At 35.7% G+C, this 17,110-nt stretch overlaps 1 protein-coding gene across 1 annotated transcript in view; it reads right to left on the reverse strand.

Annotated features, from left to right (window-relative positions):
- Positions 1-17,110, reverse strand: part of TTN (titin) — a 282,573-nt gene that overhangs the window by 121,119 nt on the left and 144,344 nt on the right. The window contains exons 152-174 of the mRNA XM_014546416.1: positions 16,572-16,652; positions 15,727-15,804; positions 9,357-9,440; positions 8,966-9,049; positions 8,799-8,882; positions 8,502-8,591; positions 8,258-8,341; positions 8,059-8,142; positions 7,860-7,943; positions 7,661-7,744; positions 7,459-7,545; positions 7,264-7,347; positions 7,069-7,152; positions 6,872-6,955; positions 6,678-6,761; positions 6,511-6,594; positions 6,286-6,369; positions 6,066-6,149; positions 5,852-5,944; positions 5,641-5,718; positions 5,159-5,242; positions 4,636-4,725; positions 4,284-4,358 (exon numbers count right to left, since the gene is read on the reverse strand). Of these exons, the coding sequence (XP_014401902.1) occupies positions 4,284-4,358; positions 4,636-4,725; positions 5,159-5,242; positions 5,641-5,718; positions 5,852-5,944; positions 6,066-6,149; positions 6,286-6,369; positions 6,511-6,594; positions 6,678-6,761; positions 6,872-6,955; positions 7,069-7,152; positions 7,264-7,347; positions 7,459-7,545; positions 7,661-7,744; positions 7,860-7,943; positions 8,059-8,142; positions 8,258-8,341; positions 8,502-8,591; positions 8,799-8,882; positions 8,966-9,049; positions 9,357-9,440; positions 15,727-15,804; positions 16,572-16,652 (1,932 nt within the window). The remainder of the gene's footprint in view (positions 1-4,283; positions 4,359-4,635; positions 4,726-5,158; positions 5,243-5,640; positions 5,719-5,851; positions 5,945-6,065; positions 6,150-6,285; positions 6,370-6,510; positions 6,595-6,677; positions 6,762-6,871; positions 6,956-7,068; positions 7,153-7,263; positions 7,348-7,458; positions 7,546-7,660; positions 7,745-7,859; positions 7,944-8,058; positions 8,143-8,257; positions 8,342-8,501; positions 8,592-8,798; positions 8,883-8,965; positions 9,050-9,356; positions 9,441-15,726; positions 15,805-16,571; positions 16,653-17,110) is intronic.

The following is a 17,110-nucleotide window of genomic DNA, read 5'->3' on the forward strand; positions in this document are numbered from 1 at the left end:
ATATATATATATATATATACACACACACACACACATATATATGTTTGCTTTTTTGGGTACATAATATTAGTGTCCAACATAAAACATAAAACAGTGTCCAACATAAAACATGAAAATATCAACATGGTACACAGATGATGAAAAATATAGCAAAGACATTAATAAAAACAACAAATGAAGCATCCATGTAAGCCACATTGACGAGATAAATAGTACAATTTACATGAATACATAAGAATCAGATGCACATTTAAAACAATGAATCTTACATACAAATACAGAGACCTACTCTACATGTAAAACAACATAAAATATATATAAAGATGAAGATATGATGATGAAGATTTAAGTCCAATTAATTGAATACCTTGAACTGGTATTTCTTCTGGCTGTGGTTCAGGTTCAGGTTCTTCAGGCTCAATATACTTTTCAATTTCACGTTCTTTAAAGAATGTTGACAAAGGATGTGAGATTGTAATGGAAAGTGCTTCACAAAGACCCATACAAATTTCACAAAGATGTAAAGATTACCGTCACAAAGATGAAAATATACACTTAATACTAGTTCATTTATATATTAAAAAGAGACAAGATTTCTATTTTCTTATGCTTGAACTTTCTATTGACCACTTTTCTATGTATAATGATAGCAATAGAGAGTAGAGGAGGGAAGAGGAGACTGGATGAAAGAAGGTGAAGGGATTAGCAAAGAACATATATGCATAACCCATAGACACAGACAACAGTGTAGTGCTGGCCAGAGGGAAGGGAGTGTGGGGGCTGAGTGGAAGTGGGTAAAAGGCGGGGAGGGAATGGGGATATCTGTAATAGTGTCAACAATAAAAATAAGTTAAAAAAATTAAGCAAAGGCTAAGACAATCTAAATAAAGTATGAACTTTTAGTTAATAATAAAATATTAATATAGGTTCATTAAATATAATAATTGTACCATACTAATATAAGATATTAATAATAGGAGAAACTGATTGTGGGGATATATGAGAATCCTCTGTAGTATCTTCACAATTTCTTTGTAAATAATTGTTCTAAAAAAAGTTTATTTTTTAAAGAAAATGATATATTGGGTTACCATTTGAGGAGCCAATGTAATTAATTCTTTCAGTTTTGCCTCAGTAAACTATGTTTTGGAATTTATAATTACCACCAAGAATAATCAAATTAAGGACTCAAAATTTACTTTAAAAGAAGCATAAGTATTTGAAAAATGAAACATGTACTGAAGTGCTTTTGAATGGAATGTCAAGAAGGAATTTCACCCTATAAAATATTTTTGTATTTCTAACAGGAGTTCTTAAGAGATTAAAGAATTTATATTTTAATATATATACCTTCAGCAGGGGGAGTCACTTTTCTACCAATTGTTATGAATGCTTTTTCTTCATATATTACTTCCTCGGAAGACTCTTCAACTTAAAAAAAACAGTATTTTGTTTTAGATTGCATTCAGAATAGAATACTGCAACTGCTAAATTGTAAGAATTCAACTTTGTTATCCTCTATAATATATTCTTCAAATTACCCCAAGATATCCATAACTTCCCTACTTAAGACAGACAACAGATAAATACATAAGACCCATCAACAACCAAAGCAAGATGGTAAAGACAATTGCCATCTTTCCAAGATTCATAGAGAAGTCATATACCTTGGACAGGTGGAGCTTCTGGCTCTTCAGGGAGAGGAACCGACACTTTCTTTTCCGGGATGAATTCCTTTGGCACTTCAAGCACTTTAAAGATATCGATATTGTTTACGATTAAAAATTTAGAAGAATTTGCAAGATTCTGCAAAGAGTAGGCAAAGAGTCCAGGGGGAAGAACTTTATCTTATAAGATTTAATGGGGCAAATAGCTTTGGAGCATGGGATCCTTTTGGAGATCCTAATTTTATAAATGAGACTTCTCAGTCTTCTTTATTTGCTTCTTTTCTTCTGGGTACCCTTAAATGTAGGTGCTCTCCACTGGTTTAACTTTGATGCTTTAAAAAATTGGCTCTCCATTCTTTGAACAATCACTCCTGCACTCTCAACTCTTATTTCCGTGTGGATGACTTTTAGATCTACATCTTTAGCCTCGATCTCTTTCCTAAGCTCCAGATGCACTTTCCCAACTTCCATACTTGAAAAGTGAGAAATATATTCACTATGTTATTCCTAATACAGTGGGGCCTTGACTTACGAGTGTCCCGACTAACGAGTTTTTTTGAGATACGAGCTGTCTCTCGGCCGATTTTTTGCTTTGAGTTGCAAGCTCAAAAAAATTCGGGTTACGAGCCAGCTAGTTGGCGCAGCGAACGTCACAGTGATTTGACATATGAGTAATTTGAGTTATGAGCTCCATCACGGAACGAATTAAACTCATAAGTCAAGGCCCCACTGTATCAATCAGGAATCCAATGAGCCATCCTGATGGCCATCTAGCTTCAACCTTACAATCATCTTGGGCTCTATTTCCCTAATTGCTTTGATAATAGACACTAACTCAATCTCCATCTTCCTCAAATTCAATCTCCTTTTTTTCATTTCTACCAACACTGATCGTGTCCAGCTTTTAATGACCTTAAATAACTGCAATGCTATGTACTATTGTCACCATCTTCCAATAGCTTGAACTGATGCCAGTTATCTTTTCAAAGCCCAACTCCTATTAATTTATACATCACTTCAAAACCCTTGAAACTTCCTATTGCTTACAGAATAAAGTATATACCTTATGGTGACATTAAAAGAACTCCAAAATGTGATATGACCCTCATCTTTATATCCATCTTTATCTTTCAGTATACCTCACAACCAATCCATACTCAAATCACACATGCTTATTTGGAAGACCTTGACCTTCCCAGACTTTTCTACCTCAGTGCCTTTTGGTATAATATTCCCTTTGCCTAGAATACCATTTCCTCCATTGCTACATGTAAAAATCCATTAAAATTTAAAATTATACCTTTTTTTTCACAAAGCTTTCCCTGATGCCTCTGTCTGAAATTGATCTTTCCTTGCTCTGTGTTTCTGTAGCCTTTTATTCTCACTTTATAGGTGTGCTCACTTCCTGTCTTGTGTTAGAGTTGTGCAGTACTTTCTTCTCATCAGGTTGAAATTGCTTGAAGACAGGACCAGATCTTATCTTTTCCAATAATTATGTAAAATGTGATTTTGCATAAACTTATACTGTCTTGTTATTGGTAAAAATGTAACGAAATGTGTTGAATTGAGCTGTTCTACACTGACTCAGAGGAGAGCCTTTTCTACCACATGTCACCGTGTCATGGCACAACCGAAGCTCATTCATTTTCTTTCTCCTGCTTACTTGTTTCATTTTCTCTCTTTGCCCTCATTATTTTCCTCTTCTTACTGTAAAATGTGATTTTGCATAAACTTATACTGTCTTGTTATTGGTAAAAATGTAACGAAATGTGTTGAATTGAGCTGTTCTACACTGACTCAGAGGAGAGCCTTTTCTACCACATGTCACCGTGTCATGGCACAACCGAAGCTCATTCATTTTCTTTCTCCTGCTTACTTGTTTCATTTTCTCTCTTTGCCCTCATTATTTTCCTCTTCTTACTGTAAAATGTGATTTTGCATAAACTTATACTATTGTTTTTCCCTGAGAATCATTATTAAAATGCTCAAATAGTGTTCAGGTAAATAGATATTTTTCTTCATACTAGGTACCTTTTTCTGGAAGGACTTCTCGTTTTTTGGTAACAGGCACTGGTTCTTTCTTTACTGGAACAAGTTTCTTGGGCACCTCGGGCACTTTGAAGATATTAGTTTTATTTTAAAAAGAGTATTTAAAAACATTTAAAAGTATTAAAAATAAAGAATCTATAATTAATGGAACAGCATTAAATTAATGAAAACAAAATAAAGAAATTTTTTGCCCCTAGTTATGCAATAATGAGGACAATTTATTTGATTCCAATTTAAGATACCAGAATACTATTTAAGAAAACAATGACGTCAATGATGACACGAATACCTTTAGCTTCTGGTGTTTCTGGCTTCTTAACAGTTGGGACTTTCTTCGGTGGGACAACTTTCTTTGCCATCTCAGGTACTTTAAAGATATTAGTAGCATTTAGTAATATAACATTGCAAGATACAATACCTACACATTAATTTGACAAGTCTGTTCAACACTGTAACATATGGGTAACAGATAAACACATAACAGAGCACACACAGAATAAGGACAGTGTCAAATTTCAGACAGCAAACAAAAAAGAAGTAAGTATGGATTGATTTTACTATAAGTACCTTTAGGAGGAGCTTCTGGTTTTTTGATGATAGGCACTTTCTTCTCTGGAACAATCTTCTTGGGCTCTTCAGGCACTTGAAAGATAGGAATTTCTTTTAGAGTCAGATGATTATAACGAAAAGTCTAATACTAATGAATGAATTAAAACCACATCTATTTCTTTGTTATACACACTGTAAAATTCTGTTGGACCGAAGTTTTATGTGCAAATGATGTTTGTTCTTGCCAATGAAGTCAAATTTCAAGTAAGGAGATTAAAGACTGACATTTTACCTTAAAGAATAGATGTAATGACATAAAAATTAAACGATCAAATGATGTGTTTTCCCACACAGTGGATCTGCCTTATACCTGCCGGTGGTGGGGCTTCTGGCTCCTCTTCTTCCACAGCAGGAACTGGTGCTTCCTCTTCAGGAGCAATTTCCTCGGGTTCTTCATATACTTTAAAGATATAGTTAATTTTAATTCAATGTGTGAAATAATGTTCTAAAATGCACAAACTGAGCACAATCAATGATTTCTCTCCTTGTTTCAATTAATATCTTCTCGTGAAATCTATCTTATTTTCACTGACATCTGTTTCTGTTGATTTGAATGCTGGAAAGCCTTTTGATGTTTAATCTCTTTCATAGTCATTAGTTCTCCTCTCCTGTGTACATTAGAGAGCTTTGTTTAATACAGGTTACAAAATCCTACTTAGATGCCGCAGACTGATAACTCAAAATAGATCTGAGATGGGAGCTAATTAAGAATGATGAAGTAAGACAAATAAAGGACAGGAAATGATGAAAAGATACTAAATTAAAAAAAAGAGGAACAAGGCTTACATTAGAAATAGCACAAGTGGCAAGCTCACTCATGGTCTTACGTGTACCTTCTGGAGGAGGAGACTCCACTTTCTTGGGAACAGGAACGGCTGGTTTCTCTTCTAAGACAGGTTTCTTTGGCACTTCTGGCACTTTAAAGATATTAGTTAGTTTTACCTCTAGGTAGTTGAAAGGACATGAAATTTATACCTCATCTAGTTCACATGTAGTTCAAATAACACAGGGACAGAGGCAAGAAAAATTCACCATAAGGTCAATGACCTAATCTTGGAACTATAGAGAAAGAAAGAAAATGTGGCCTATAAATATTACCAAAACCACATTAGTAAACTCTTCCAATGCTCATAATAGAAGTGTTAGTTTTTTTTAAAAAAATGATGTTATTTACAAAATTTAAACCCCAACCATCCAGAATACCAGGTTTGTAGTTGTAGTTGTGAACATAAGAGATTTGACAAACAAAAGGGTTTCCAATAAGCAAATGACCAAGATTGAGCACTTTTTGCAGCACTTCAGTCGTGACATGTACCTTTAGCTGGTGGGAATTCGGGCATTTTGGGAATGACTATTTTCTTTTCTGGAACAACTTCTTTGGGAACTTCAGGCACTTTAAAGATATTAGTATTTTATCATTAGGAAGAATAGCTGGTAAACATTTATCACATTTACACAGAACAAAACATGTTTTAAGGGCTGGAGGGTGGATCCGCCTCCATCAGATGGTGGACCGAGACATGTACCTTTGACAGGTGGGACTTCTGGCCTCTTGAGAACCACGGGAGGCTCTTTCTTTTCAGGAACAACTTCCTTAGGCACCTTGGGCACTTTGGGCACTTTAAAAGATATTAGTACTTTTTAGTTTCAATGACACGTGGGAACCATTAAGTGGAGCAGTGAAACAACATTTTAAAGACAGACATTTTTCCGTAGGAAGCTAGTGGCAGTGAAATATACCTTTCATGGGTGGTGGTTCAGGTTTTTTGGCAACGACAGCAGGTGGTTTCTTTTCTGGGACAGGTTTCTTAGGTGGTGCAGTCACTAAAGATGTTAGAATTTATTATTTTAGAATAAGTGGAAATGAGTAAGAAACAAGACAAAAGCTCATATTGCCGAGAATTCTCCAGGCAAGAAGGGTGAAGGATTGGCGGAGGCAACCTGGCAGCTGGCCCAGTACCTTTTGGAGGAGCCACGGGCTCCGGCTCTTCCACAAGTTCAGCGGGAGGCTCTTCAGAGACAATTTCTTCAGGCTCTTCATGCACTTTAAAGACACAAGCTCATTTTACCACTAGAATTGTTGAAAGTATATGAAGTATTTTGCAAAAAAAAAAAAGATGTTTATAGCACTAAGAAGAGAGTTTTTCTTTTTCAAAAACGCTAGTTTGGATAATTTCATTATTACCTTCAGGAGGCGGACTCTCCGGTTTGGGAGGAATAACTTCGGGCACCTTCTTTTCTGGGACAGCTGCCTTTGGCACCTCAGGTGCTTTAAAGATATTAGTATGTTGATGATTAGACAGAGTGAAGACAGACAGACAGTGTCAAACACAGGGACAAGAGGGTGACTACCTTTGGCTGGTGGAACTTCTGGCTTTTTAGGAGGCGCCAAAGGTACTTTCTTTTCAGGGACAACTTCTTTGGGAGGCTCGGGCACTTAAAAGATATTAGTAAGATCACATTTAGTAGTTATATGACTGTAAGAACAAAATAACTTCAAGAGTAGCAGAGTTTATCTTCTTAAGTCTAAGGTGAACCGTAAGTACCTGTAACAGGTGGGACTTCTGGCTTTTTAGGAGGTACCACTGGTGCTTTCTTTTTAGGGACAACTTCTTTGGGAGCCTCAGGCACTTAAAAGATATTAGTACATTTACATTTAGTAGTTATGAGATGGCTAGAACAAAAAATGTTTTCAGGAGCAGATGAGTTGTGTCTTCTTAAACCTAAGATCATTGACAAATACCTTTCACAGGTGGGATTTCTGGCTTTTTAGGAGGCATCACAGACACTTTCTTTTCAGGGACAACTTCTTTGGGAGCTTCAGGCACTTAAAAGATATTAGTAAAATTACAATCAGGAGTTACGAGGCCACTGGGAGAAAATATGTTCAAGAGCAGAAGCGTTCTGTCTTTTTCAGCCTAAGATCAGTGACAAATACCTTTAACAGGTGGGATTTCTGGCTTCTTAGGAGGTGCCACAGGTACTTTCTTTTCAGGGACAACTTCTTTGGGAGCCTCAGGCACTTAAAAGATATTAGTACATTTACATTTAGTAGTTATGAGGCTGCTGGGAGAAAATGTTTTCAAGATTGGAAGAGTTATATCTTCTTAAGTCTAAGGTGAGTGACAAGTACCTGTAACCGGTGAGATTTCTGGCAAGTTCGCAGGCACCACTGGTGGTGCCTCCTTTTCAGGGACAAGTTCTTGAGGAACTTCAGGCACTTAAAAGATATTAGTAGTTTTACATTTAGGTTAATGAGATCAATGGACTACAATTATTTCCAAGAGCAAAGAGGTCTATTTTTTTCTGTAGAATAAGGATGTGGTTGAAAATACCTGAAACCGGTGGGACTTCTGGTTTTTTGGGTGGTGCCCTGGGGATTTTCTTTTCTGGGACGACTTCTTGAGGAACTTCAGGCACTTGAAAGATATTAGTAGTTTTACACAGAAGTTAATGAAGAGCAATGGCCTAAAACTGTTTTCAACAGCAGAAGAGCCACTTCTGTGGCAGAATGAGATCGGGGCGAACGCATACCTGTGACAGGCGGAGCTTCTGGTTTTTGGGGCGGTGCCTTGGGAACTTTCTTTTCTGGGACAACTTCTTGGGGAGCTTCAGGCACTTGAAAGATATTAGTCGTTTTACACTTCAGTTAAGGAAGAGCAATGGCCTAAAACTATTCTCAAGAATGGAAGAGAGACTTCTTCTGCGAAATGAGGTCAGGACTAACATATACCTGTGACAGGTGGGGCTGCCGGCTTTTTGAATGGTGCCTTGGGAATGATCTTTTCTGGGACGACTTCTTGAGCAGCTTCAGGGACTTGAAAGATATTAGTATTTTTAGAATTTGTGAATAGTGAAGGCATATACTGTAATAATTGTGACGCGAACAAGACAACAGCTTCCCCTCTTAACAGAGCAGTGGGAAGAAATACCTATAGCAGGCGGGGCTTCTGGTTTTTTGGGCACAGCCACAGGCACTTTCTTTTCAGGTACAACTTCTTTAGGAGCTTCAGGAACTTGGAAGATATTAGTATGTTTTAGTTCGAGACTATAACTAGGTGAGAGTGACAACATATTTACCCCAAGCGATACAATTTGTGAGGCTGGAGGACACTTCCACACATGCGCTCAGACCCGCCCCCGAAAAAGCATGACCAACAACACTAGGATAAATACCTTTAGCAGGTGGAGCTTCCGGCTTCTTAGGAGGAGCCACAGGCACTTTCTTCTCAGGGATGGCTTCCTTCGGTGGCGGCACCTCTGGCACTTAAAAGACATTGGTAATTTGTGTTTAGAGAAAGTGACAACCATTAATGATTATACCGTGTAATCATGAAACCCAGACATTTTGGAAAACTTCTGATTTGTTTCTCTTTAGAATTATATCACCTTCACGCAGTGGTATTTGCATATAGAATTTTCTAGCTAAAATAGTTACTTTTCTTCCTGGTATATAGATAGCTTGGACATTACCTTCAGGGGGAGGACTCTCCGGTTTGGGAGGAATAACTGCAGGCGCCTTCTTTTCTGGGACAGCTGCCTTTGGCACCTCAGGTGCTTTAAAGATATTAGTATGTTGATGATTAGACAGAGTGAAGACAGACAGACAGTGTCAAACACAGGGACAAGAGGGTGACTACCTTTGGCTGGTGGAACTTCTGGCTTTTTAGGAGGCGCCAAAGGTACTTTCTTTTCAGGGACAACTTCTTTGGGAGGCTCGGGCACTTAAAAGATATTAGTAACATTACAATCAGGAGTTATGGTCTCATAACTGGGAGAAAATATTAGCAAGAGCAGACGCGTTATGCCTCGTTCAAACCTAAGATCAGTGACAAATACCTTTAAGAGGAGGGACGTCTGGCTTTTTAGGAGGCACCACCTGTGTTTTCTTTTCAGGGACAACTTCTTTGGGAGCCTCAGGCACTTAAAAGATATTAGTAACATTACAGTCAGGAGTTGTGAGGTCACCGGAACAAAATGTTTTTAGGAGCAGATAACATATATTCGTATACCCGAATCTGGGGCAAATACCTGTAACAGGTGGGATTTCTGGCTTTTTAGGAGGCACCAAAGGCACTTTCTTTTCAGGGACAACTTCTTTGGGAGTCTCAGGCACTTAAAAGATATTAGTAACATTACAGTCAGGAGTTGTGAGGTCAACGGAACAAAATATTTTTAGGAGCAGATAACATATTCTTAAACCCGAATCCAGGGCAAATACCTGTAACAGGTGGGATTTCAGGCTTTTTAGGAGGCACCAAAGGCACTTTCTTTTCAGGGACAACCTCTTTGGGCGCTTCAAGCACTTTGAAGATATTAGTAAATTTACATTTGAGTTACACGGATCAACACAGACAGAAATCACATTGACACATCAACAGAACTTCCCAGGCTAGCAAGGTGGTTCTTTCCATTGCCCTCCCTACCCCATCGTGAAGGGAGTTCAGGGATGTACCTTCCACAAGTACAACTTCAGGCTTTGGGGGAGGGTGCACTTTCCTTTCTGGGACTTCTTTGGGAGCCTCAGGCACTTTAAAGATATTAATATTTTTACACTTAGGAGTTACAGGAACCAGTACAAACAGGAAACACATTTCTACAGGAAAAGAGATTTTTCCAAATTTCTAAGCTTCCAGCAACATATACCTTCATCAGGAGGGCCTTTAGGCTTTTTATGAGGAACCACAGATGCTTTCTTTTCAGGGAGAATTTCGTGAGGTGCTCCGGGCGCTTGAGGAAATTAGTAGTGTAACATTTAGTGTTATGAAGATCAGGAGGTACAAGCAAGTATTGTCAAGACTACAAGAGGTATTTCTTCTATAGCTTGAAGGCATGGTAACTTGTACCTTTAACTGATGGAGGCTCCCTTTTCTTGGAAGGAACTCTCTTCACGGGAACCACTTCTTGAGGCGCTTCAGTCACTTTAAAGATATTAGTATTTCATGTTTAAGAGTTAAAGTGATTACTAAAAGCAGTAACCGCAATGAGTTAGCAAATACAGTTTTCTGGAAGTCCCTTCTCTCCCTCTCCATTCTCTGCTCGCCCCATGAACCAACTAAATCTAATGGGGTGGTAGGGTCCTTGAGAAGAGGATTCACCCTTCTCCAGCACCCAGCAGAATTTCTGTCACCGCAGACCTTCCTTACTAAGTATTTGTTGAATGAATACGTTTAATTGGAGGGTTTTCTGTTTTGATAAATATGGCCACACATATTTTCTTTTGAGAGGCTGCTTGAAAGAGATTAGTATGTTTAGGGGTTATGGAGAACATTAGAAAACATAATTTTAAGAGCAGAGGGCAGATCATCTCTTCTTCAGTATCTGTGTAGACATGATATATACCTTCCACAGGCAGAGGTTCTGGCTCTTCAGGAACATCCTCAGATAATTGCATATCAGGAGCAACTTCTTTCATAGCTTCTGGTGCTTTAAAGATATTAGTATCACACTTAGAGATTAAGGATCAGTGGAGACATGAGTCACATTAACTGAATAAAAGATATTTTTATGGCTACATGGGCACTTCTTTCAAGAACTGAATGAGGTTTAATGCATTAAGGAAAGGAATCCAGTCTTATTTGTCTTTGCTTATTACTCCCCAACTCACTAGCACCATGTACATAATAGGCATTCATTGAATAAATGAAGGAAGGAATGATAGAATGAATGATACCTTTAGTAGAAGGTGTTTTAATTTCAATTTCAGTCATGGGTGTTTCCTTGACAGGGACAACTTCTTGAGGTGATTCAGGCACTTTAAAGATATTAATTCATTGTACTTCAGAGTGATGAAGAGCAATGAAGGATTTTAATCATAACTCCACCTACAGGAATACCTCAGACTGGGAGACCTCCCTGCTCCTCAAATCTGATTTTTTAGTAATAGTATGAATATTTGATTATCAGGAGCTGTTTTCTTGGTCACCTCAGGCACTATCAATATTAGTAATTTTGCTCAGCCGGTGTGGCTCAGTGGTTGAGTGTCGACCTATGAACCAGGAGGACACGGTTCAAATCCTGGTCAGGGCACATGCCTGGGTTGCAGGCTCAATCCCCAATGTGGGGGTGTGCAGGCAGCTGACCAATGATTGTCTCTCATTATTGATGTTTCTCTCTCTCCCTCTCCCTTCCTCTCTGAAATCAACAAAGATATATTAAAAATTACTAATTTTATTTCTTGAAATGGTAGACATATAGAAAATTAGATCGTAGAAAATTACCTTCAAGAGAAAAGTTTTATTTTTAAAAAATAATTAACAACGTACTTTTCTTTAGCTATTAGTTTGGGGAGAGCAAAACAGCTCCTTCCTTATCTGGTCTGGCTTCATTTTGTACCCTCACCTGAAGCCCTTTAGAAAAGTGCTTGTTTTTCAGGTATAGCAGAGAGAACAACCCAAAGATTCTAGACTGAGAAAACCATGTCAAAATGTTTAGCTTTTAAATTACAGAAGTTATTATTCTGGATGTTAAAAAACTTCTCAACTTTTAATTTACCTAAAAATATTCAAAATGGAAAAATGTAGGACTCTTTAAAAATAAAAGACAATGAGAGGGGCTAAGTATTCAGGGCAGAATTCCAACTTTAACTGGTTTTGTTTTAACTGCTTTGGTTGTAGAAGACTCTCAGCTAGAGATGACAGAGCAGCTTCATATTAAATTTGATATTTTTTCTTTAAGTAATGGTTTTCTGAAAATATTTCTATAATATTTAAGTCTTGTGGGAAATAAGTTATTTCTAATATATATGCTTATTTTTGGTAGTAAACTTATTTTAATAGAAAAATAATTACAATAGGCAGTTATATTCTGGGATTTCAACCCTATGGAGAGTTGAATTATGGACTTATAATCTATAACCAAACACCTCTGTAGTATTTGATGACACTGATTTCTACATTATAGAGAGTGTGTTGATCCAATTCAATCTAATTTGGGGGATATAAATGTTATAAGTAGTCTCCTATCATTTTTTTCTAGCTATTCTGATTTTAATTTTTTATGGGCACAGTAACATTATTTTCTATTGAAGAATCTATTCGGCTTACACCTGCACATTATATGTATACATATTTTTCCCTGGAGGCCTCATAGATGAACTTTGTAGCCCAACCATCACCCATATGTATAAGAAAAAAAAATTTTCCCCTAGGTTTTCTCTTAACCACTCATGGGGATATGTATATACCCAATCAAACTTCTGCTTTGGGGGAGCCACTTCTCCGAAATGACTTTCTTGGTAGCATCTGGGGCTTTCAAGATGTTAGTATTTTTACATGTGTTAAGTACAACTATAATCATGAGATAAGAAAGTCGACTTTCTTCTGGCTTGTACCTTTTGGTGATGTTATCTTTCTTCTTCTAGCAGCAGAAGCTGGCCCCTCTGGAGTACCTTCCTCGGAGACTTCCATCTCTTTAAAGATATTAGTAGGTTTTAGTTGAATAAAGGCAAAGACATGAAGACATGGCATACTAAGGAAGTTAGGTATATTTAAATTCAGATTTTAATTTTTGTTCTAACAGTTTTTCTCTGTACATTGTATGTATAAGTGGGACTTTTTCGGTGGGGCATGTCATAGTTCCTTTTCTTGGGTACATTAGGTGCTCTAAAGATATTAGTATTTTAGCATTAGAGGTTGTGAGAATCTACACACAACATTAAACTTATTTTGTAGACCAAAGAAGAATTTTCTCATTTAGATTTTCATAACTAAGAATTATGCCTTCAGTAGGAGGATGCTCTGAAATGTTGGGAACAGCTTCAGGAAACTCTACCTCTGGAAAAACTTTTCTGGTTGTATCAAGTTTTTTAAAGATATTAGTAGATTTATACTAAGAACTCATAAAAGCAGTGAATTATATAACATGCAACTTTTGTGTCTTGAAGTCAAAGATAGTCATCGAAGTTTGATATTTAAATATACCTTTAGTTGCTGGTGTTTCTCTCTTTTTAGGAATAGTCACATATATTTTATCCTCTGGAACAACTTTCTTGGGTGGTTCAGGCACTTAAAAGATATAAGTATAGTCATAAATGGTGAAGTAAATATTGAGCTTTTAAAAAGAGCCACAAATAAATGTTCTTCAGACTGTGTCATCAGTGTTATATACCTTTTGCTAGTTTGGGTTTTGTCTTTTGAGGATGAGTCATAAATACTTTTTCTTCTGTGGTTGATTCTTCAGATACTTCATACACTTTAAAGATATTAGTATGTATACAATTAGCTTCATTTCAAAGTGGATGAAGAACAGCATTAATAAAAACATAATACATAGTCATCACTCAAATTACCAGTTGTACATAGACAAATATTAGTGACAATAACACATTGTCTAGGAAAAAGTCTCCTTCCCAGTTTTATGATATAAGGCTCAGCATTTCTTTATTAACATGATGATAAAATTGAGGAATTCACTGGAAAGGGACTATATAATTATTCTACTTTTTCTGCAGACATTTACTTGACAAATTTTCTTATTGCTCTTATTTTTTATGTGTTTGTTAAAAAAGAACAGGGTCAATGTTGAGTTGTACATCAAGAATTCTTTGATATTTGACCTACTGGAAACTCAGATAAGCCTTTTTCTTTTCCAAAACCTAGTTATCTATATTTTAAAACCACATCTAATTTTTTGCTTTATTGTTTAATATAAATGTTAAAATCATTTAGGGATTGAAATCAGGAAATAAAAATAACTAAATATTTGGAAAATAAGGCAAATGAAAGAAAAAGATTCCTCCAGCTTTTAGAAAGGAAGCCTGGATGATGACAATAACCAAACTCAAGTATAGAAAGGGTATTCAAAGGAAGGAGTCAGGCCCTAGCTGTTTTGGGCCAAAACAAAACAAATAAAGGAGGGAGTCAGCATATATTTTTATCCCAGCCTAGAATTACAGTGACAAAAATTGGCTTTAAACAGGGAATTTTTTAGATGAAAATAAATGTAAGAATATCTAGACTACTGGCATTTTCACTACTTAGGTTACTGAAAGTAGTCTATTCAGAATATTTTATTATTCAAATAATAAAAATGATATTTATTATTTAATTTTACTTCTCAAATTATTTAATTAAAAATTTACACGAGAGTCAATTTAAAAAATGGCTTCAGAATTCTTTTGAGGTTCTAATTGCTATGTAAATCTATGGTCATTTGCAGCATTGCCAAAATGTTTCCAGAGATTGTGTTGAAGAGTAATAAACAATAATGGTTGAGCATTTTGATTCTATAAAATTCAATTAAAATATTATTATGAAGTTAGTTATTTCATAGTCTGAGAAAATAAATTGCTTCAAAGCAAAAGACATTTGTACACATGACAGATTAATAAGACAGGACAACAAATTGAACAAGAGAAACGACTTTTCTAAACTCCAGCAATGTTATAAGGTCAAGACTATTTATTTTTTAAATTGTTGAAGAAATAATTTTGAGGCTAATAGTATTCAAATTATTTACTCTTAGCTAGATATTTTTGGTGAGTTAAGGCTTTTACAAGATATTAGTGTATTTACTTTTAAAAGCTATGAAGACAAACACAAATGAAACCAAAGGGAACCACCAAGTTTTCTACACTCACTGTATATCGTTGTTTCTTCAGAAAGAACTATAGTTGATGTTTCTTCTTGAATAGTTTTCTTAGGCACCTCAGGAACTTTAAAGATATTAGTATATTAATTGTTATGTATGACAATGTAAGATATTAAGAATATAAAGTAACAAACTACACAGATTTAACCTCACACACATTCACTTTAAACCATGAATAACTAAATAAAGAGTTCCTTCATGTTGTGATTAGCATCAGTGTGTACCTTTAACTGGTGGAACTTCAGGCTTCTTAGGAACAGCTTCATGAACCTTTTCTTCTGGAACAATTTTCTTGGGTACTTCAGGTGCTTTAAAGATATTTGATTGTTTTATTTTTAAGAATTTCATAATTGAATACAAAATATCAAGACAAGGGGCATCTAACAAGAAGAATGTCAAAAATTCCAAAATAAGTCAACGAAACACAGTCAATGTATCTCTCTAGATCACCTTGTAACTGAGTTCTTGATTTGTCAGTTTAGAAACACTCTGCCCTTTGGGGATAGCATCATTGTCTATTGCAATTTGGAACATGTTTATTTGTTTTCAGAGCTATTTGACAATAGTTTCCAAAATAAATTATTTTTGAAAAAGAAGTTGAGGAGTCATATTGTTTAATTATTGCTTAAGAAGAGGATGAGCCCCAACAATAAACTTATAGGCAGACAGGAAGATTATGTTATAGAACATAAATTGAAGTGTACATCAATCAGTTATATTGTGGTATTAAGGGGAGAATGATCTCTCTCTTCTCCATAGTAAGTAAATAAAAGAGGGTTTTACATTAGAGGTAAGTCAGCAAAGGCAGTACCTTTAGCTGGTGGAAATTTGGGCTCTTCAGGAACATGTACTTTTTCTTCTACCACAATTTTCTTGGGCGCTTCAGGTACTTTAAAGATAGTAGTAACATTTTTTACTTTTAAAAATTCATAAAGATTTTCCACAAACAGAACATAAGAGAAATGTCAATCAACAGAGAACATAACAATATCAAGTACAGATATCACTTTATCAAATACATTACAGTATTTGATGAGAGTTGAATTTCAATAAGAAACACAACAAATCCAGGGGAATTTTTCATGTTAGAATTTAACAAGAAAAAGTAACAAGACAGTGTCAGTTGGTGCTATTGCTACTTGTCTTGGTGGAATAATTGGTACTTTCTTTTCAGTGATGACCTTCTTAAATGCTTCACAGATTTTAAAGATGTAAGTATATGTTATGTATTAGATTTTTTTCATGTCTATTGTGAAATTCAAGAGGTTTATAAAAATGAACAAAGCAGGAATATTAAAAATATAGTTACTATGTAGTTACATTTACTAGGTTATGAAAATTAATAATAGGAAAACATGGATTTTTCTATAAGCACATTAGTGAATATATAATGAAATAGTACCAAAGAAGGAAATGTGAGTTCACTATTTGGTTAAGAGTCATTTGCTTTGGGTATTTTAGGTATAACAACAGTGACTTTCTTTTTTGGTAGACTCTCCTTTGGACCCCCAGCCACTCCAAAGATATTAGTTTGCTTTAAAAATTACCAATACACAAAACACGGAAGAAAAACATCAAGTAGAATGCAAACTTGTAAAACAACCACCGTGCTACGGTACGTACAATTAGGTAAGTAATTTTTTGCCAATGAAATACCTTTAGCTGGTGGCTCTTTTCGAGGAACAACTCTAGTGGGTGGTTTTTTTGGAGGGATGACTTTCTCGGATATCTCAGGCCCTTCAAAGATATTAGTGTTTTGCTTTAGAATGAACTCTTCAAGTATTATGAAACATTACTATTAAAGTTAGTACAAGGGCTGATAAAATGCTTTATTTTTAAATTTATACCACACCTACTTCAAAAAAAGACTTGGTTTTGCTAAATTTCACCTATATTGTATATTTACTATGTATACTAAGCACACATACACACACACACATTCCTTCGTATCACACACATATTATTAATTTGTGCAACATCTGGAGTGCTATTGCAAAGAATTATTCGTATTATGGGTTATCGTCAGAATATACTAGAATTCAGGTGCTGTTGCTAACATTCATTTACCTCCTAATGTTATTTTCCTAATGACAAATGGTGAAGCTTTTGAAAGGAATTTATCAGCTTATGAACAATTGACTGAAATGTTAACAATGCAATGGTTGTTTGGTCTGAACATGTAAGTTCTCCAGTGA

The sequence above is a fragment of the Myotis brandtii genome, unplaced genomic scaffold (genome assembly GCF_000412655.1).
Source record: "Myotis brandtii unplaced genomic scaffold, ASM41265v1 scaffold112, whole genome shotgun sequence".
NCBI lineage: Eukaryota > Metazoa > Chordata > Mammalia > Chiroptera > Vespertilionidae > Myotis > Myotis brandtii.